The 22,733-nt window shown below is 42.2% G+C and overlaps 1 protein-coding gene across 4 annotated transcripts in view; it reads right to left on the bottom strand.

The window, feature by feature from the left end:
- LOC150081744 (synaptotagmin-15-like) overlaps positions 1 to 22,733 on the bottom strand; it is a 377,464-nt gene that overhangs the window by 64,523 nt on the left and 290,208 nt on the right. For all 4 annotated transcript variants that reach the window (XR_016547288.1, XR_016547289.1, XM_090379611.1 and 1 more), the window contains exon 6: positions 22,314 to 22,484. Coding sequence is in view for 2 of the 4 variants with exons in the window: in XM_090379611.1 (XP_090235737.1) it covers positions 22,314 to 22,484 (171 nt within the window). In the remaining 2 variants the exon portion in view is untranslated. The remainder of the gene's footprint in view (positions 1 to 22,313; positions 22,485 to 22,733) is intronic.

A 22,733-nucleotide genomic window follows, 5' to 3' on the forward strand; every position in this document is an offset into this window, starting at 1 on the left:
AAGGTTTCCAGCATTAAATTAATACTCAAGAATCCATCAAAACAGCCACATATACCGGAATCCTATCGCCCAATAACACTTCTCTCTGCCCTCCGCAAAGTACTAGAACAACTACTAAGACAAAGGATTGAAACACACTATACCGCTTCGCATCTATCAGCAACCATCAATTCGGCTTTAAGCCGGGAAGATCCACTCTTGATGCACTGAAACACATCCTGAACATGGCAGAGACCAGCGACAAAAAATATTTCCTCGTCATTTCGATTGCCTTTGCGGGGGCGTTTGATGCTGTATGGTGGCCGAGCGTCCTCGCAAGACTAAGAGCACCCCAATTGCCGATAAACCTCTATGGCTGTCTACGAAGCTACTTAAGCAACAGAAGGATCACGGTACAGGCGCCCCCTACGGTAAGGTTGAGCGCCAAGTATACCGGGGTTGCCTGCAGGGCTCTGTACTTGGTCCCCTCTTATGGAATTATGTGCTCGATGAGTTTCTATGCATGGATCTTGGAGGCGTCCAGTCATTACCCTATGTCGATGACCTCTCTTTGGTCCTGGCTGCTGACTCCAGAGTGCTGCTGGAAACCCTAGCAAACAGAGCACTCGGGACACTTCGGGACCGGTTTGAAGGAGACCATCTGACCATTTCATCAATAAAGACTCAATCTGTTCTTCTCAAGGGCTACTTCACTCCGACCAGACCCCTGCAGATCAGAATATATGACAGAACAATCAAAATAGTCATGGAACTTAAATACGTGGGCGTCATCGTGGACAGAAACTGGTCATTTACACCTCACCTAAAATACTTCCAGACAAAAATGAAGCAATACGCTGCCATGCTTGTCAGCGTAACACGCCGGGACTGGGGGCTAAAGAGGCGCATCCATGTGCTGCTCTACAAGGTGGCCATCATCCCTTCAATCACATATAGGGATGTTAGTGCGCATGCGCGTGATTGTTCTGGTCAGGTTATTTACATGCTCCGCTTCAATTGTTTTAGTTTCTTAAACTAGTGTAACCATTTTAATTCTCATCTAATGTCTTAGATCTTATTCATAGCTCGTGAAGGGTGAAAATCAAAATGTTTTTGCTACTATTTCGTCCAGTAATTTCGGATTTCCTGGCAGAATTGCTAAAGTTGAATCGGACCTTATTGTTCGCCATTGAGAGTACAGTGTGTATTCATTTACCCTTTCGAGCCCACATACTGCGAAAAGTAAGCGGTCAGCTCTTCACCACCCTACTTAATCCTAGCCTGAAGGAACATTCCTGGGTCAGTAAGTACTCTGCTTTTACTTTGTCAGCAACCTTGCCATATCTCTCCCTGTAGTGTTTAGCGAATTTTGGGTACAATGCCGTCGAAAAATATGCAACCCTGCTCGAGCTGCGAAAAACTTTCCGACTGCCTAATAAAATGCTCATCATTATCATGCCAGCTTCTTTTTTTGCAATTTTTGTAGTGGCATTAAAGATCTAAAACGGACAGCACAACTTAGGAAATCAAAATGGAGATGTGTACTCTGCCGCAAGCAAAATAGGGATTCGTTAGATACAGTTGACAATTTGGCTGCTCCCTTAGTGCAACTGCCTCCCTCCCCCACAGTCTCTCCCTCTAGAATGCTGAATGTTGTTAATGACGTCACCACACATATCAATTCCACTCTCAGTGAACCGGCTACGAATAGCAAGTTTTTGCCTGGGGTTACTGATAATTATTCTCAAACGGAATCACAGGCTCAAGTCAGCTTGCGCTTTTTGCAGGTGTAACACTGAGAAACTTGAAACTATTGAAGGCATTCGAAGAAAACTGTATTCAGAAAATAGCTCGCTAAGGGAACTTCTGAGCCAGTTTGAAGATTATCAACGAAAGTCCTTGAGCGTACTACAAGGTCTCATGCCCGTGAACACTAGACTCCCATGTCCTGGCCCACTGGAACGCCCATCTCCCACACCTGAGTCATCGCTACTACCCGAAACGGATACAGTTACATTCTCTAAAGACAGCGCCTATAGCGCCATGCTAATATCAACGAAACGGAACTCTGACATTGCAGGCATGAATGGAGCACAGCAAAGCCAGATGCCCGGACCTCAACCGACGCAAGCATCCCCACGCCAAAGGTATTCCAGAAACAGCAAAACCACCTTGATTGGCACAAGAGTAGTTAACACTAGCCTCAGAATAGGAGATCGCCAAGCCACCAGCAATACTCATGCAAATATCTTCATTAGCAGGCTGGATCCATTGACAAAAGTTGAAGAAATTCAGGCACTATTGATGGAACTAGGCATACCCGGATAGCCTTTCAAAATCAATACCAAGCATCCGTCTTATGCTTCCTTTAGGATTCAGATTGATGGGCCTAATTACCAATAATACCTCAATGCAGAATACTGGCCCAGAGGTCTGTTGGTAATGCCATACTACGGGACACCAAAGAACAAGAACTTATCAAGTCCGAACCCCATTCTACAACAATGTATAACTACACCAGCATAGCTACCTGTTCTCTCTAGCGGAGTCTCCCAAATTATATTCGAGAGCGGGTGCAACTTATGGATGTCTAACGTGGAGATGACGAGCGAACATCGGACCAATCGCATTCCAGTTAGAATATCCAGAATGAGAGCACTTCGAACGCGACATCGATCCCGGGACGAGATTTCAGATCATTATGTGAAAAGCAAATACTGTTCCAAGAGTAATCTCATCATAGTACAACCTTCTGTCGAAGTAAAAATTCGATGTTTCCTACAAAACATCAGGGGTGTCAAAAACAAGCTAGATGGTCTACTTGATTTGCTTTCCTGCTCAGAGTACGACTTCGTCATTCTGATTGAAACCTGGCTCAGAGATGAAATGGAAATTGCTGCCTTCACCTCAAATCTTGGCTATCACACGCTGGCTGCTAATAGAATTGGGAGACGAGGTGGCGGTGTAGCAATCTGTCAAAGGAGTTCACTACCCCTGATTAAGTCATCCACTTATCAAGGAGGTGATATAGAAGCTGTTCTTGGAATCTACCGAATTGCTGGTTTGTCGATCTCTGTGTGTGCCGTTTATTTACCTCCACCAGTTTCTGAGGATTCCGTCCTTAATCTGACAGCATGGCTGTCATCCACAATCAATCATCGGGAAAAGCTCATCATCATCGAATTTAACCTTCCACTGCCTGCCACAAAGAAGCTCCTAGATACTCTGTCATTGAACATGTCGGAAATGGGTATTGGTCTTATTCATGTTCCGCCCTCACACGGCGATGCCACCCTGCAGCGCATCTTCTCAAGCTGTTTATTAGAGGAAACCCTGACTATAACTGAGAACTTCCTCCTGTCCGATCATATTCCGATTGCTGCGATGATATCTCTGCAGGCACCTAAGGATGAACGTACACAAGTACAAACTACGAACACTGTCAGGAGAGTGTACAATTCAATATCAACATTGGAAAAGTTACTACCCTTTTCCAACTTTATCCATGGAACATACTGGCTGAGCTTAACATAAATGAAGCTGCCTACTGGCTTTCGAGATGGATGGAATTCATTGCAAAGTTTGCAATGGCCAAAACTTGCATCCTTAGTCCCCACTCAAAGCCATGGTGGAATGATCTCCTGACCAAGGCCTTTAGGGAAAAACAGGCAGCCGATGCCTCTTACAAGAAATCGCCTTCACAAGAGTCATACGCCAGATTTTCCAAAGCAAGGATGGATTTCCAGAAGAGGAAACAATTTTCTATTGACAGTTTCATGAACGGCCGTCTATCCAGGGGAAAACGTGTGTGGTCCACAAGTCATACTTGCACCCCTCTGCCTTTAGATGTCCAGGAATGGTGTGAGCATGTGCTGCGTTTTAAGCGAGATCACCGTGTGTCCGAAGCATATCCTTGGAACGAAGCGCTTAACATTTCTTCACATTTCTTAACATTTCTACTAGTAATACAGAAATTTCCGAAGAACAACTAATAAAAATAATAAATTCACTACCTGACAAGTCCACCATAGGAATTGACGCAATACCTCTGTTTAGTCTAAAAATTACTTCTCATTTCATCAGCAAAGAGCTCACTCAACTCTACAACAAAGTACTCAAATTTGCACAGGTGCCTTCAAGCTGGTTATCATACAGAGTCGTTGCAGTTCCGAAAAAGTCTCATGCGAAAAGACCGGCTGACTTCAGGCCAATATCAATTGCCTCTCCCTTCCTGAAATGCCTCGAGAAGTGCATCTATAATGATGTAGCACTCGCAATCTTTGCGCATAGGCCAGAACACACCCATTATGCCATGCCTAATAGATCTACGGTAACCTGCCTACAGTCATTATCACAGAAAATACTTCAGGCCTGGAATGACAACGAAGATCTTCACACCATTTTTCTCGACATGAAATCTGCTTTCGACTCAGTCCAAATAACACCCCTTCTTGCCTTACTTGAGAGATTCTACGGCATATCCGGAAATATGCTCGAGATCCTCAATAATTTGCTATCTAGGAGAATGCTTCACTTCGAAGGCGATGGCGTTAAAGTCACTAAACGCGTCGAAGTAGGGATCCCACAAGGTGATTCTCTCTCAGCCTTGTTATTTGCAGCAATATTCGTTCCACTAATCGATCAAATTCCAGCGTGCTTATCTTATGCTGATGATATTGTTTGCTATTTGCCATGCAAACGCCATGTTGGTCCCTCACAAGAAAGACAAACTGCCTCTGAATCTGTAAACAGCTACCTAAATACATTCTATAAGTATGCTAAATTTTTTGGCCTGTCAGTCAATCCAGAGAAGTCAAACTACCTTATCTTTACGCCAAGTCGGATGGCTTCTACTGATACTGCATCTTCTCTACTTCCGGTATTGGCAGGGAATGTCCTGACTCTCACAGACAGTCTCAAATTCCTAGGAGTAATTCTTGATGCCAACCTCACATACAAAAAACAAATCCAAGCTCAGTATTCCAAAGCCCTGAGAGCGTTCTGGGGAATGAAAATTGATCTGTGCAAAACGCACAATAAGAAAATAATCAAGAAGTACCTCGCAACTTATTTCTGTAGTGTACTCTCCTATGCCGTGGAAGTTTGGTCGGCGGCACCACCCACCAGCCTCAGGAAACTGTGGGGCCTCGAATTCTGGGTGCTGAAGTGGGCCAACGTTTGGTCGCACCAGATCTACACAACATCTAAATCTACTCTCTGCTGCAACCTTCAATACACGCCCATAGTCCACAGAGCCCATGTGCTAAAAATAAAATCATTCCTTCATCTGTGCTCAGCTAAGCAGGATCACATCAACATCTGGAACACGGTTGGTTGGTTTTGCCAGGCAGACATCTCTGTACCCCCTCCTTGTGCTCAAGGCTCCAGCGGTTACAAAATTTCAAGAGACACTTCCCAAATGTGACTCTGGACACTCTCAACTCGCTCAACATCGACATCGACCTGTGGACGATAGACAAGGCATATGGAGATGGCATCTTGTCCCATCTGCTGTTTGTAAAGGACATTTATGTAAGTGCCGATCTTAGTTAGCCGATGTAATTTCATGTTCAGCTCGACTTGTAGTCCTCTTTCGCTGTAATCACTACTTCATTAATTTTTACATTTTGACTATTATCTTTGCTTTGATCTATTAATTATTATTTAGTTATTATTATTATTTTATTTATTTATTATTATTTTTTTATAAATCAAAATCACTTGTATAAACAACTAATTGTAAGATTCCTCTGGCTTTCTGTGTAAGGAATCACTAGTGTATAAAATTTATGTTAATAAAGAATCTTATTATTATTATTATATGCCTCTGGGGTCTGGGTTCACAAGTCTTCAACGGTGGTGAACTGCCGGAGACTAGACACCATAGACGGATCCTCCTGGCCATTAGCCGAGCGTGCAGCAGTGTCCACACACGCATTGCAAGCAAGTGATCACAGGGGTTCTGCCTCTTGACCTCGAGGTAACCCGCTCAGACATGCTACAGCAACTCAGGCGTGGAAATGCCACAACATACTTGGAACACACTACACACCCGGCTAATTATCGACAGCTCGAGATAAAGAGACTCTAAACCTACTTATAGACTATCTGGCAACAACGCTGGACGAATTCCAACAACAAAGGGGACATTACGCGAAAGTTCCTTCCGGACATACAACAAATCTATCCACAATATCCATCATGGTTCTGCCTCGGACTACACGCCACCTACCTCCTCAGAGGACGTGGAGAGATCCGCAGCAAGTTAACCCAGCTAGGAATTACAGATAATTCCATGTGCACCTGTAGGATCCCTGGAATCTTGGGATCACTTGATGCATGAGTGTGAGCTATATGAAGATCTCCGTGGCCACCTTATCACCCAAATGCGGTTTATCCCCAAAAATCAGGAGTGCTGCCTATTGGAGGACGAAACAACTTATAAAGCATTCACCAAATTCGCACAGAGCCTTTTTGCCAGACGCCAAACTCTTCCACCACCTGCAAACCCAGCAAAACCGGAATAAACATCGATATCTTGAAGTGCAAACTCCAAATCCATATGCACCAAATGGATACCTGCCTTGAAACAATTACATATAGAGAGGTGTCTGACCATTAGGATTGGACCACTCAGAGTTTTAACTATCAACAAAGGCCAACTGGACGGGACACATGTTCCATGAAAGCCCGCAGAATATGGACACACCTGGAACTCTATCTGATACTGTAACTACCTGACATTTCACGGAGCTGACCTCGATTATGAACAAACCGGAAGCCTGACCTCACACCCCCAAGATAATTTGAAGTGACAACCCGACAAGACAACTCAACTTTACAACCTGACATGACAAACTGACGTGACATAACCTCAACTGACGAACATTCATGAATGCGACTGCAGCATATACTGCCTTCTCGTCGATTGGCGGTCCGGGCTGGGTGTCTTGTCCGACTCGCTTTCTCCCATCTTCCCTCGGCGGGGTGGAGAGATGACGGATTCAAGTAAGGTTAATAAGTAAGGTTGTAGTAAGGTTAATACAAGTTTAACCTTTCCTATACAAAATTTGACTATTTTTCTTTAGATATAATTAGTGTAATTTATATCTAAAAATGCTCTTGTTTTGAATATTCAATTTCTTAGCTATGTTTCAGGCCCACTTTACAGTTATCTGTTTTATTTAAAGAATTAGGTGGAGATGGGTATATGCCTGGGAACCACCCCGACACAGTATACACACACACACACACACACCTCCTCGCCATCCACACTCTTCCTCCTGGTGTGGTATGGGCACTAATATTCACTTGCGATCGTCTTCCTTATCGACCTCATTCTTCTGCCTTTCACCCCCCCAGTCTTCAGACTTCCTCCCTCTATCTTAATGCAGGCGAATGCCCCACACACCTAAATTTAAAGACATTCAAATTGACTTTCGCCCATATTCTAGGCCTTTCCTATTAAGGTGACATTACTCTTTGCAATTGAAATAAAAGTAATTAAATGATTTTTTTTTAGGTCCTAGCCTCTGAAATCACTGGAAATTAAGTGGCAGGACCTGCCAGAGTAAATAATTGTAATACTGGTGTACCTGGTCTGCCTCCACAGAGCGAAAGTGGGACAACGTTGGGCCTCGGTAGGGTTCCAGCGGCTAAACGACCAAGAAAACAACGGTACAGGACACTAAACAATCCAAGACCCACACACTTTTAAATCTCTGGCATTTACAGTGTACTGTAACAAACCACAATGTAAACTACGCGGAGATGGGGGAAACCTCTGTTGTCGCTTGACCCTAAATACACTTACAACTTACACTTATGGAGACGGAGTTAGTCGGTCTCAGGCACAGATAGCAAGGTTTCCCCCCCAAAAACTATTATTATTATTATTATTATTATTATTTTAGGGTTACCCATAATTAAATACATTAACCCGTATTTGTGTCTGTAAATTGCGTATGTTCTATGGTTGATTTCCCTGTTTTGCTGGACGAAAAAATCCCAGTTACTGGGGAGAAAAGCCTTGCTATCTACGCCTGAGACCAACTAACTCAGCCACTGAGTGAAAAAGCCCATTAGAGTTCCTCGCGTCATCGACGGGATTCGAACTCAGGCCTTTTCCACCCGGCCAAGGGAGGACGGTGACGATACCACTGTGCTACCCGCGCAGACTGTGAGACTGTATGGTCACCATGAAGCTCACAATGCGGTTGTCGCGTTATATGGGTGGGGCGATACCCAACTGCTAGTAACCTAGGACTAGTATTTCGCCGACCAAAGTGTTTATTCTGCCAAGAATAAACGGAGCAGAATCTGAGGACTGGAGCTCTACGGTACATACTATAGTGTCAAGTCTGTTCCCTAAAGATAATCCAGAGTCGGATACATTGGAGCAAGGCCAGATATGTCTTGAAAATAGTATGTATACGGGTTCAACTGATATTGAGTGTTTTAATCTGTTGGAGTTGGGTTCTGCCATAGCTAGACTAAACAGCAAGAAATGCTCCGGAATTGACCTTGTGGAGAATCTTGTTATCGTCAAGTTTTTTCAACTTATACCCACAAGTACTGCTAAATCTCTTGAACAAATGCCTCCTGGAAGGATACTTTCCAAATCAGTGGAAATTGGCATTACTCAAGATTCTTCACAAGACAGGGAAAAACACATCCGATCCCACTGCTTACAGGCCAATTTCCTTACTTTCTAATCTGGGAAAGTTATTCGAACATCTTCTGGCTCCCAGAATACTACAGAAATTTGAGGAAAACCAATTATGCTCAAGCTGCCCATTTGGCTTCAAAAAGGGGAGTTCCACTGACGATGCTATTCTTACGTCGACTAACTTTATCCAGAATTCATCTTCTAAATATGTTTTGGCAATTTTTGTGGACTTTGAGGGCGCTTTTGACTCTCTCTGGTGGGAGAGTGCCCTCTGATCTTTAAGGCTGGCTAAATGTGATAATTATGTGTACAGGGTACTGAGATCATACTTTAATGAGAGATACATCATGGTCAAGGCAAAGCATCTGTCTTATAAGCCCCAGGTTTCGAGAGGATGCCCCCAGGGGTCGGTGTTGGGGACTCTCCTGTGGAATGCCGTATTAGATCAGTGGCTCACGAGAACATACGAGGATTCTCTAAAGGTGGCCTATGCCGATGACCTCGTGATTGCCATTGAAGGAAGGTCACGTAAGGTATTAGAGGACAAAATTCAACCCGTCTTAGATGATTTGGTGGCATGGGCTGAAATCAACAAGCTCAAGATATCTCCGAGTAAAACAAATTTCATGACATTTAAAAACCACTTTAATTATGGAAGACCACCAAGAATTCAACTGAATGGTTCACAGATACCTTATGTTCCTCTAAACAAATATCTTGGCATAATCCTCGATGATAAATTAACCTTTCTCCCTCATGTCACCAAACTGAAGGAAAAAATTAGAAATTTTACTGTTTCGGTCATACGAATCTCCAAAAGAGACTGGGGTATGAATAAAAAGACCATGAAACTATATTATAAAGCAATATTTCTGCCTATAGTTTCGTACGGAGCAGGTATTTGGCACCAGAACATCATTAAGGTGAAAATGAAAAATAAGCTACTATCAATTCAAAGAACAGTGCTTCTGGCAATAAATAATGTCCCTCGTACAGTATCAAACAATGCCCTCCAAATCCTTGGAGGACAACTGCCTTTAGATTTATTTATCTTATACCGTGGCATGATTAATAAACATAAGAAAGGACTGCAGGTATCTATTATGGGAATTATAACACACCCAGTTAATAACTTGAAGACAGAACTGAAAAGAATATGGACTGAAATGGTTAGTATTTTGCAAAGTAGATGGAATGAGTCTGTGCATGGTGAAGTCACAAAGAAGTACATGTGTATATTGAAAATGTTGAGTTTGCTTCTACTCAACCTTCTGTTTCATGGTTTGCACCAAGCATGTTTACGACGTATTTATTAACAGGCCATGGATCTTTGAGGGCCAAACTTTTCGACAGAGGTTTGGAGCCGGATCCTTTTTGCACCTTTGGTCAAAGGGAGGACTGGATCCATGTTTTACTGTTTTGTCCGCAATATACAGACCATCGAGTATTGCTACTTAATCAGGTTCCAGGTCTAGCAGAGGACAATGTAAAAATACAAGTTGAGAACGAAACAAACTTTGAGACTTTCCAGACCTTTGCAGAATCGGTCTTTAAGAAAAGACTTGAACTAAGAACTCAAATCCAAAATCAAATATAAATCTGACAGCTGAGAAGTTAATATATATGTTTGTATCCCATTAAATATAAATAGAATGAGTTGTTGTAAGATATGTAAATTTAATTGGATTGCAAGGATTTAGAGTTAAAATTCTATTATCTTGTACAAATGTAAATATTTACTTTGCAAAGTTTATTGGAGTTTTTCAAATTGGCTTGTATCTGCTGAGGCTTGGATATTTTTTCCCTTTTTATTTTTTTTTTGCTCGTTTCCAGGTTTGGGCAACCTGGGGACGGGATTGCTGGCACCCACCGGTATTGCACTATCTCCGGTGGGTGCGGGATTCGTGCACAAGGCACTAAAGGTGATAGTAGACCCAGGCCTAGCTGCTTGTGCCTGGGGGCGGACAGTGGCTGCCTAGGTGTTGGCTGCTCCTTGGTGGAGAGGTGGATGTACACAAGCGATACACCAATACAAAAAACTTTGCAGAGTTTCTGCACCAACACAGACGTGTAAGGTGGAGATGGGCTAAGGCCTAGGAGCCACCCTTGATACAGGTAAAACACACACACATACACACGAGTTCAGATATAATATAGTATTTTATATATGTATAATGAGAATGCTAATGCATATAAAATTGTATATATATCTTCTTTGTAAGTTTTGTATATAATTTTGTATAGTATAGTATCTTATGTAGGACGGCACCTGAACGAAAGTTCAACTCCGTATAAAATTGTATATAATTTTGTAAATAATTGTGTGTACAAATAAATGGGGAAAAAAAAGAAAATGCCAAGAATAAACACGGCGAATAGGGGAACCCTGGAGCCCGCCAAAAAATAATAAAATACTTTGACTTTGACTTTGCCAAGAATAAACAAGATTAACCCCCCCCCCCGGCATAGACTGATTGGATCATCACAAATATGCATATAGTCCCAAAACTGTGCCCACCATCGTCATCCACGGCCTAGAACACCCCCATAGAAATTAGTCCGGACTTTCTGGAATTATTTTCATACTCTGGTGTTTCCCCCCCTCAGGTAATTTGCTCCACCCCTTTCTTCACCCTATCTGACCGGCGGGGAACTTTACAGTCGGTGTTATGCAGTCAGGATGGCATGCCTCCGATTTTCGATATTCGCTTTCTGACATATCGCTTCCCATCCGAGCCATGTAAGTTGAAATTCGATTCGTTGAATTTCTATTCGTCACAAAAGAGCAATGGGACATCGTCCCATTTTGCTCTTTTGTCCATGAAACATGCGTTTTAGCCGAAGAAGTCGATTTTTCTTCATTTGTGGGATCAACAAAGGCTTCTTCTTAGGCCGACAGACATGCAGACCACATTCCGAAAGCCGTCTTTGGATAGTTCGTGCACATTTTTTAACACCAGAGGCCATCTCAAAGTCCAGTTTTAGATCAGGAGCACTAGCATGGATATGTGGACATGCGTATATGTAAGGGTGGCACCTAGAACGTTTGTTCAACTCCGTCTCGTGTCTCTGTGAAGAACAGTATCACTACAAATGGGCCAGATATGTGTGTGACGTACGTTTGTGTGTATTATGTGTGTGTTCTGGCCACTTGGCAACCCAGAAGCATCAGTCGCCTGGACAGATTCTGGGTATTCATCCACACCACGGGAAGGTGGGCAGCTGTCTCAAGAGAGACTCTGACCCATCTAGTGTTGCCAGAAGGTGGAACAGATTCCTCTGGGGGCCCATTCCAGAGGGAGGAGATAAAGACAGAAGAGCCCAAAAAAAAAAAAAAAAAAACCACCCGTGGTGCAGTTAGGAAAAAAAAAGTAAAATAATAATAATAAATTAATTAATAAAAAATATATATATATTAAATAATAATGATAAAAAAAATAATAATAAAATTTAAAGAAATGAAGAAATAATAAGAAGAAGAAAAAAAAATTTTAATAAATTGGCTGCACTAGAGTGGGAACTCAAGGAAGAGCGCGTGAAAAAAAATAATTAATTAAAAAATATATAATAATAAAAAAAAATAGGAATAAAAATAAAAAATAAAATAAAAAATAAAAATAGAAATAAATATAATAAAATAAAAATTATATACTTTTATATAATCGAGTTCCCACTGTAGTGCAGCCAAATAAATTGGCTGCACTAGAGTGGGAACTCGAAGCTGAGCGCGTGAAAAAAAATAGATATAAAATAATAAAATAAGTAAATAAATTGGCTGCGCTAGAGTGGGATCTCAAGGCAGAGCGCGTGAAGAACAAATTAAATAAATAAGAAAAATAATAATTTAATAAAAATAAAGAAAAGAATAATTTGATTTAGAAAATAAAGAAGAGAAAAATAAATAAAATAAAATAAATAAATAAATAAATGAAATGAAAATGAATGAATAAATAAACTGGCTGCACTAGAGTAGGAACTCCAGACAGTACGTGGAGAAGAAAAAAAAATGAAGAAGATGGTGGCATGCGAATATAGAACTCTTTAAGTCACTGAAGAGGTGTTGTTAGGTGCAGTAACAACTATGTAGCTCTGCTTCCTGCGCTCAAAGACTTCGGATGCATAGGATTGGAATGCCTTTAGATTGTCAGGTGTTTGGAGTAGAGGCTCTGGTTGCTGTTCTGAGATACCTGGCACAGCCTGCAGCAGGTTCCTTCTTATGTCATCGTACAACCAACATTCGAAAAGAAGATGTGTCCAATTCTTTGAACTGCCGCAGAAACAGTGATCTGTTGGTAGCAAACCCAGTAGATGTAACTTTTCACTGAGGGACCCGTGTCCGGTAACCAAGTAGAAGGATTCCAAGGTGAGGGAAAGCCAGGTCTTTACCGTTTTCAGGGTTGTGAAAGTGATATCATGGAGGAATTTTCTGGTAACGGAGCCTGTGTGTGAGGTGTTCCATCTAGACTGCCAAATGTTGAAGAGTTCCTTATAACAGCGAGCTCTTTCTGCTTTGGGGTCAGTATTGAGATTTAGTTCTAGGCCCTGTATCTTCGTTGGTATTTTCTTTTTAATTCTGAAATTAAGCCCTCTGAAGATAACAAATAGATCAAGCGGCAGAGTTCCAGCTATCACCTGGATGGCAGCTGTAGACACTGTTCGGCATAATCCGTGTGTGGCCAAGAGCATAGCACGTTGAATGGAGTTGACCTTGACTTTCATATGTACTTGTTGAACCCGGTGAAACCACGCTCCTGCTGCGTAGGTCACAATGGGGATGAAAACAGCTTTATAATACAGAGAGAGTGTTTTGTTGGAGAGTCCCCAGTTGCTCTTGGCGATCCTCATGATTGCAGCTGAAAATCTTTTCGTTTTGACCCCTAGGTATTGTAGATGTGGAAGGAAGCTCAGCTTATGGTCAATGATCACCCCTAGGGCTTTAGCCTGTGTCACAATAGGAAGCTGTTTTCCCGAGATCTTGATTTGTGGTGGGCGACGTAGGTCAAGCTTTGATTTAAAAAGCATCATTTTTGTTTTGCTGGTACTGATTTGAAGCTTGTTGAGAACTGTCCAGGAGTAGAGATCTGCTTTGTTTTCAAGGTAGGAGCGTGATTTCCCAAAAACAACCATAGTCGACCTGGGAAATCACGCTCCGACCTTGTCTGCAAACGCCACAATTTTGCATCCTTCAAAAGTTTTAGAAAGCCAGCTGTGCAGGACCATGTTCCACACAGAGGGCCCCAAGACAGAACCCTGTGGGCACCCCCGAGAGTTTGGTCTAGTTATCTGCAGAAGATTGGATTTAACCACGATAGTGCGCTCTGTGAATAGTTCTGGAAGAGCTTGTAGAGATGGGAAGTACAGTTAGCTAGGCGGAGGCATGCCAATGCACTGTCCCACCAGACAGTGTCGAAGGCACCTTCAAAATCAACAAAGATGGCCAGTTCATATTTAGATGTGGAGTTTTCAATATGGAGGACGAAGTCAAACAGCGCCTCTTCTGTAGATCGCCCGGTGTGAAGCCATACTGCTTCAAAAAAGATAAATCAACAGAAGATGCTATTAAGAAAGTCTTTAACATTGTGGCAGAAACGTTTCCTGGAATAGTTGTGTGATTCGGAGAGCCATGAGCCTTTCTAGAACTTTGCCTAAATTTGTCAAGAGTGCAATTGGTCTAAGGGAGCGCGGATCTCCTGGGGGTTTTCCGGGTTTCCTTATGAGTCGCAACATGGCCACTTTCCACGCCTTGGGAAAAACTCCCTCAAGAAGACATTTGTTGTAGAGCAATTGGAGATATAAGGGTCTAAGCTTGAACAAACGAAGGACAAAGACGTACTCAATTAGGTCCATTCCTGGACATTTTTGAGGATTGATCCTGTTGAGTACAGCTGTGAGCTCTTCCATTGTAAAGGGATTTGTTTCTTCCTCAGAAGCATAGGTTTGATTAGCTAATCGTATTGCTCTGTGCTCAGGTAGATGTCTTCTGGATTATCTTCAGGAAACAGTCTGTCAAGTGTGGAGTTGATGGAGTTGGTCCAGTTAGAGGTCTTGGTGTTCGCAGTAGTTACAGTGCCAAAGATTTCAGGCCTGAAAGTCTTTTCCCTCGCTATTTTGTATAGAAGTCCCCAGGGGTTGGAATTCCCTGAGTCTAGGACAAACTCCGACCAGGTGGTTTTCTTCTGGCAGCTATAGCTTTGGTATATTCGTTCTTTTTAGCGATATAATTGGTGTGGAATCTAGCTACTTCACAGGGAAGCCAGTCGCGATGGCGTTGATAAAGCCGACGGGCACGACGGACCTCTCTGCGGAGTGCAGTAAGTTCTTGACACCACCAAGAGCAGGCAGTGGGACGGATAGATTTTTTCCTAGCCGACCTGTAGGAGGCCTTCAACAACACTTGCTGCATCATGTCTGCTATTTCAGTGGCTGTGCAGGGCTTTGACTACAGAGTCATCAAACGAAGACCAGTCTATGCTCTTGATGGAGAACCGAACTAATGCAGGTGGTCTGGGCATCCTAGATGTGTTAGTTGCGTTTGGGGTTATATCGAATGTGATAACTCTATGATCGCTAAGGGTCCAATCTGGTAGTGTCTGCCAGTCATGGATACAGGTGCCTAAATTGTTGGTGGTGACAGTGACATTAATATTAGATTCGCCTGTGGAGCTGCTGTAGGTGGTGTGCTGGTTTGGCTGATTGTGGGAGACAATGAAATCCTCTAACATTATTCCTAGAAGATCCGTGGTATTGCTATGCCAGAAATGGGATTTGGCATTGACATCCGAGACAAGAAGGACTGACTTGTTTTCAAGAAAATTGAGTGCAAATTCTAGGTAATTCAGTGAGTCATTGAAGTCTGCAGATGGTGGGCAGTACAGTGAAATAAGATAAAAGGTCAGTACTGGGCTAATGATTTGAACACAGGTAGCAAATTTGTTACAGAACCCATGCACGACGAAGATGTCCAGTTCATGGTTGAAGACCACAATGCAGGATTTGGGTCCTCTGGGACAGGCTGAATGACTCTGGTGGTGATGGGAAAGCCCATAATCCTCGTTGATGGTCCAGATTGTATTCTAGCGTTGTAGGGTTCCTGGATGGCGATAACATTGATCTCATGGTCCTCAGCAGAGACACGAATTTCGTCAGAGACGGATATCGTGATCTCTGTCCATTTATTTGCATAATTCTTAGCTTTGTCCTAGACCACACTGAGTTTGTGGAAGCCTGTGGATTAGAATCAAAGTTTTTTGCAGTGGCTCGGCTTGGTTTGACTGTATTTGGACTATTCATTAGAGGTTCTCAGTCATAGCATTTGTAGTGCACGTTGGTACTCACGGCAAGTAACATCACGGACTGATTGGGAATGCACTCGCTTCCGTCGTTTGCAGTTGGCACAGCAAGGCTGCTCATCTTGATGGGGACACTCCACATGTACATGCCCGCTACGTGCCCAGTGGCCACACGTGGGGGAGTTATGGGTACAGTGTTGGGAGGTGTGGCCATATCCTACGCACAAGAAGCACTTGGCGATTAGGAAAACATGTTTCAAAAATCGATCTTGGACAGGCGTAGTCACTGTCTTACAACCTGATCCAAGTTTTCTCTTCACATCGCCGGTTTCACGCTTTAATTTTAGCACTCGGGATACTGTTGACTGGTGGCAGCCTATTTTATCATCGATAGCACACGTAGAAAGCCCTTCCAAGGACAGAGCAACAGCTACACTTTTGTTTCGTGGTGCCAACTGAACATATAGCCATGCTTACAGCCCCGCAAAACAGGATACTAATGAGCGTGTATATCCTTCCATGCCGTATTTATAGAAACGGCTGATTACATCAGCCGTTTCTATAAATACGGCATGGAAGGATTGTAAATATTGTAATACCTTGCAATTATTGTCCGATGCAATAGAAGCATTATATGACGCAATAACTTTGCTTTGCAACAAATAAAATGACTGTAATCAAATAATATGATATTCGTTTCATTAAAAATGTTACTTTTTTTTTAAGGTGATGCAGTTTTTTTGTCCGCCACTGTATACAGGGTGTCTCAAAAATATTGGTACAAATGTTTAGGGGAGGTAGGTAACATCTAAAGGAATGTGAATCGCATAGGAACCCATAACCGGAAACGTCACCGTAAGTCGGTACACGGCGCTGTGCATCAAAATTTGTGCGATTATGCGTCATTTAGAGGTCACAGGAGTAGTGCGGGCAGACCACATTCGATGCGAACTCCCGCCATGGAAGAAAGTGTGTTGAATGTCGTCCAGAATAATTCTACTACCAGCACACGTGCCGTTGCCTCTGCCTTAGGAGTGTCTCGTTGCAGAGTACAGCGTGTCTGGCACCACGATTCCTTACACCCCTTTCATCTCCAAAGGGTTCAGTTACTGCTCCCCCAAGATCATCCTGCATGTGTGGCTTTTGCGCAGTGGTTTCTCCAAGAAAGTGTTCAAGACTTGAGTTTTCCAGCCTATGTTTTGTTCACGGATGAGGCTCATTTCACTCGGGAAGGCTTATTCAATCAGCACAATGCTCATGGGTGGGCTCACGACGACCCACACGGTGTGCGCCCCCATGCGGCACAACATCGCTTCGCAATAAATGTGTGGGCAGGTATGGTCGGTGACTGCTTAGTCGGCCCATACCTGTTGCCATCCCGCATGAACTCCGCTAAATATCGGATCTTACCAGCAAATGTGAGACGCAACATTTGGTTTCAACATGACTGGGCGCCTGCCCATTATGGAAGGTGTTCGTGACCATTTGAACAGACGTTTTGAGCGTCGATGGATTGGCCGTGGTAAGGTGTAAGGTGGTGTAAGGTGTAAGGTGTATTTAGTGTCAGACGGCACCAGGGGTTCCCCCCATCTCCGCGTAGTTTTCATTGTGGGTGTACCAGTTCACTGGAAATGCCAGAGATTTAAAAGTGTATGGATATTGTATATGTGTAGTGCCGTGTACCGTTGTTCATCTGGTCGTTTAGCCGCTGGACCCCTGCTGAGGCCCAACGTTGCCCCACCTTAGCCCCGTGGAGGCAGACCAGGAACCCAGTAGACTTAAGTTACTCTGGCAGGTCCTGCCACCTAATTTCCTGAGATTTCAGTGGCTAGGACCTAAAAAAAAAAAAAAAAAAAAAAAAAATAAATAAATAAATAAAATAAATAAATAAATAAAAAAAAATAAATAATAATAATAATAATAAAAAAAAAAAAAATAATAATAAATAAATAAATAAAAGAAAATAAAATAAATAAAGAAATAAAATAATAATAAAAGGATAAATAAATAAAAGGATAATAAGAAAAAAAAAAAAAAAAAAAGAATGTATTTATATTGCATGCATATATGCATGTATACAAGCACATATATGTACACACAACGTGCATACATGTGCCAACGTCAATCGTGGGGTTGACGTCGCTTGAATTGGGCCAGAACGTGGGTGAAGATATTTTGGATGTATTTAAATTTAGGTGTGTGGGACTTCGCTAGCGTGAAGATAGAGAGGGGGGGAAGGCTGAAGTCTGGGGGGAGAAAGACAGAAATATGGAGCCAATAGGGAAGACAGCCCCAAGTTTAGTGTGGCATGCCCATGCCCCACCAGAGTGGAAATGAGGGGGGGGGCGACGAGAGAATCGTCTCCCCGGGGGAGTAGGGTTTAAAGGTGAAGGGGGCTAGGGTGCCCTCTTCAGGCTGCCGTGAGGCTTTGGGAGCTAGGCTGCAGTTTGTTGTCTCTATTCTTGTCCACTTGATTCAGATTGGGACACTCATGAGGCAATCCCTGTCCCCCCCTTTTTTTTTTTTTTTTTTCTCCGTTGATTCTCTTTTCTTCTTCTTTTTTCCTTATTTTCTTTATTCCTTTCTTTTCCGTTCATTTTCTTTTCTTCCACAGTTTTCTTTTCCAGGAATTGTCTCTGTCTTATGCGATTTATGTTACTGTACTATCAGTCTCGATGTATAGCAATTAACACCCTTCTCCTTGTGAAGAGGTCCTGTGCATACTGGGAGAGCGCTCGGTACTCCTCTTCCGTGTCAATGAAGTGATGTTCAAGTCCTTTGGGGAGGTAATGGATTTTCGTGATGAGGGTGCATCTGAGGTCTTCGTATTGTGGGCAGTCGTAAAGCAGGTGGTCCCAGCTTTCGACCTCCCCGCACGTGCAATTTGGGTCATCGACGAGGCAGAAGCTGAACAGTTTCTGGTTGAAGGGTCCATGTCCTGTGAGTAATGAGGTCAGGTGCAAGCCCGGGAAGAACCAACCCGGTTGCCTTGGGTATATTTTGTTCAGTTCTGGAAAGAATTTACGAGTGATCTCGCCCTTTGTCGTCTCTGTCCATCTTTGCTGCCACTCCTGAAGGAGGTAGGTCTGTAGTCGGGCTCTTTCCGTTTTTTGACTGCTTGCTGGGTTGATTGTGAAGTCCTGATGATTTGCGGCCACTCCCTTTGAGTGCAAGTAGAGCAGTCCTGCTTTCACAGCTTCTAAATCCAGGGGTAGCGCGCCAGCAAGCACCTGCAGTGCAGGTGTGCTTACCGTGCGGCAAGCTCGTGTGGTTGTCAATAGGATGGTCCTATGTGTCATATCCAGGATTTTCTTGTTGGTTACCAGTGATGTTTTGGTGTACCATACTGCAGCTGCGTAGATTATTGCTGGAATGAAGGTTGACTTATAATATAGCATTAGGGTTCGTTTTTTCAGTCCCCAATCCTTCCTCGTAATCCTAGCCACTAGGGCTGAGTATCTTCTTATTTTCATTCTTATGTGTTTCAGGTGAGGTATGAAGGATAGGTTATTATCTAAGATAACTCCTAAGTACTTCATTTGCTTGGTGAGTTTGATGGTCAGGCCATTTATTTTTATTTGGGGCGGACGCTGTACCTGAAGAGTTCCTTTCAGCAAGATGGATATGGTTTTCGTCGGTGCAATTTTTAGCTGGTTTTTTGTGGCCCAGTATTGTAATTTCTGCATTGCCTCATTGCCGATGTTTTCCAGTTGGACTCTGGAATCTGCCTCAATAGTAACAATGAGATCGTCCGCAAAGGCCTGGGCCTCAGCCAGCCCCAAGTCCTGGCACAGGAAATCGTCCAAGACCATGTTCCAAATGAGAGGACCCAAGACAGACCCCTGCGGACATCCCCTATGTATGTTTCTTGTGATTTTTTGATAATTTGTATTTATTTCCACTCTTCTGCCTGAAAGGTAGTCTTCCATTGCTTTGTATAAGTTGATTGGTACTGCAGCTTCTCTCAGTCTGTTCAGGACGCTCGGCCACCAAAGTGAGTCGAACGCCCCGGCAAAATCGACTGAAATGACCAATAGATATTTTTTCCTGCACTCTTGTGCTTTCCTAAGCAGATTTCCAAGGGCATCCACCGTAGAGGATCCTGGCTTAAAGCCAAACTGATTTTTAGCTGCTAGGCCTGCCCTTTCGTAGTGGTTCTGTATCCGCATGTGGAGTAGCCTCTCGTACAATTTACTGACTACTGAGAGCAGAGCGATGGGTCTGTATGATGATGGACATTCTGGGTTCTTAGTAGGATTTTTCAGAATTAGCTTGGTGTTTGCAGTTTTCCATGCTGCAAGATTGGCCGTGGTGGACCCGTTGCCTGGCCCCACACTCACCTGATTTATCGAGTCTTGATTTCTTTCTGGGGGGCCTCAAATCTATCGTGTATGAATCGCCTGTGAAAACGGAAATGGATCTCGTGGCGAGACTCGTCTGCGCTGCTGCTACTGTCAAAGAAACGCGAGGTGTGTTCGACCGTGTCCGCCAATCCATGCTGCGTCGGTGTCACGCATGCATCTATTGTAACATCATGAAATGCATCCATCTCGTACTCTATTGTTAATATTATGTCAAATAAATGTTTGTCACTAATTACTGTCTTGTATCATTTCTGCTTCTTGTGCCTCTGCTACTACTTTCCCGTGACGTTTCCGGTTATGGGTTCCTATGCGATTCACATTCCTTTAGATGTTACCTACCTTCCCTACACGTTTGTTTAGGGAAGTTAGGTTAGAATAAACTGATATTTTTGAGGCACCCTGTATATATATATAAATTCAATAACGTAAATTTCATAGCATAATCGGTGTATAGTGTTATTACTGCATTGGTATCTGAGTTTAGTGTAGTATTTTTAATTATATTGAATTGAACCGAAGTAATGCCTCAGATCAGAGCAGCAAAGTAAAAGGCTCAAGATAGTGACAATTTCGGGCTCAGAGAGAACTGAGGGGGACGATTGTTCTCTGATTCACAGCCTTATGAAATGTACTGATTGTTTGATGTTCACAGATAATCAGGAACGGGACATGTTATTTTCAAGGGGGATGTCTTTGTGTGTGTGTGTTTGTGCTCGATGTAAAGAGTGTCAAGATATTTAGCGCAAACTCAGCAATTCTGAGTTGAGTTGGCACAACTGAGAGCTTGAAAAACAGGTTGGATGCCCTCGAAGGAATTAAATTGGGGTTTCATCAAGCTCTCAGTTGCTCATATAAATGGCAGAGCCCGCACTTGCAAAGGTCAGTAACGTTTAGAGCAGGTATTTGGTCAAAGCACTTAATCAATGAACTAATTTTGACGTTAAAAAAAGGTTTTAGTGGCGTTATTCCAAAAATTTTGTAACAAAAAACGGTCATGCGAAAAGCGTTACGGAATCTTCAGATTCCACCAGAAACCAATTATTGTAACTTGTATTGTTGGAATCATACTTGTATGATGACAACAATAATTTATCTTCTACTGGACCAAATTTAATGAAATTTTGCACGGAGCTTCAACTTAGTTCTATACCAGAGGGAAATAGTTTTTCTAGGACAGTGGAAAATATGGACATGTGATCATGGATCTCACGTAATAAACGGAATAATGTGGACATATAGCATATCGTTGGAAAGCTATGGAATTTAGAAAAAAACCTTTAGAAAATTTACAAAGAAAACTTTCGGAAACTGGGAAATGTGTTAATTCGAAAACGCATCTGGTTTCAAATCACCTGGTGTTTTCAGATTGAATGTAATTTTTTTTTCTTTACAATTAAACTCTGAAGATGGAAGAGAATTCTGCACATTTATGAAAGCATTCGTCAACTTGGACAAATCATCAGATCTTTCGATAAATACTACATATATGTAATGAAACAACTATAGATGGCGTTTTTATTGTCATAAACTAAAATCTCTTCAATGTAAAAATTATATATCCTACTTTAGTCATCACAGACTAATACTTTCAGTAACCGATATGTAATAATTATTAATAAAATAAAAACATTGTTATATTATTATTCATGAATTTTATTAATATCTGAAAATTAAAAGGTTTTTAATGCCTGCCGATGACTCTGCTTGCCGATGGTAAATATGCTAGCGGCAGGACACATTATGTACCTAGTACAGAAATTTGTTTTTTTATTAAGAATAAACTGCTTTTTCATTACCTCAATGTAAAAGAATAGTTCATTTCAAAAATTAATCAATGGCTAATCAATTGCTGTGAAGCGCCGTTTGCAAATTACACTAACAAAAAATATTAAAAAAAATGCATACCATAAAAAAGAGAAACTGTATCCCTTTAGTTTCGTTTTCATTTTTAATTAGCAACTGCACATAGGTCTGAGACCGCTGACATAATTACAAGTGTTTAAAATTGCATACCTCATCACCATTCTTTTCCAAATCTCTCCACAGGAGAATGGCATCGTTGGAAGTAGTATCAAGATCTTTAAGAGGATATGTCACATGCCCAATGACATTGTGCTTCTTTCCGCGATCGTTATCGTACACTGTAAACCTAAGAATTCTCTCTTCTAAGGTTCTGCTTGGAATCTAATTGAAAAAAAAAAAAAAAAGTTATTAGCGTTAATAAATAAAGTCAAACATTTAGAACTAATCGGAAAAGAAATTGTGCCAAAGTTGTTTTAAAAACATAAAATATAACCCGTCAATAAAACATGTACTTAAAGGAATTCTATAGAATTAAAACACTTAATTATATTGACATTAAGAGGATTCGATTTTAATGAATCTAAGTCATCAGTTCATAACTTCCGGAACTCATCAACCAGTCGTGCACAA

Source organism: Mastigoproctus giganteus, chromosome 8 (genome assembly GCF_048544385.1).
Source record: "Mastigoproctus giganteus isolate SK-2022 chromosome 8, ASM4854438v1, whole genome shotgun sequence".
In the NCBI taxonomy this organism is placed as follows: domain Eukaryota; kingdom Metazoa; phylum Arthropoda; class Arachnida; order Uropygi; family Thelyphonidae; genus Mastigoproctus; species Mastigoproctus giganteus.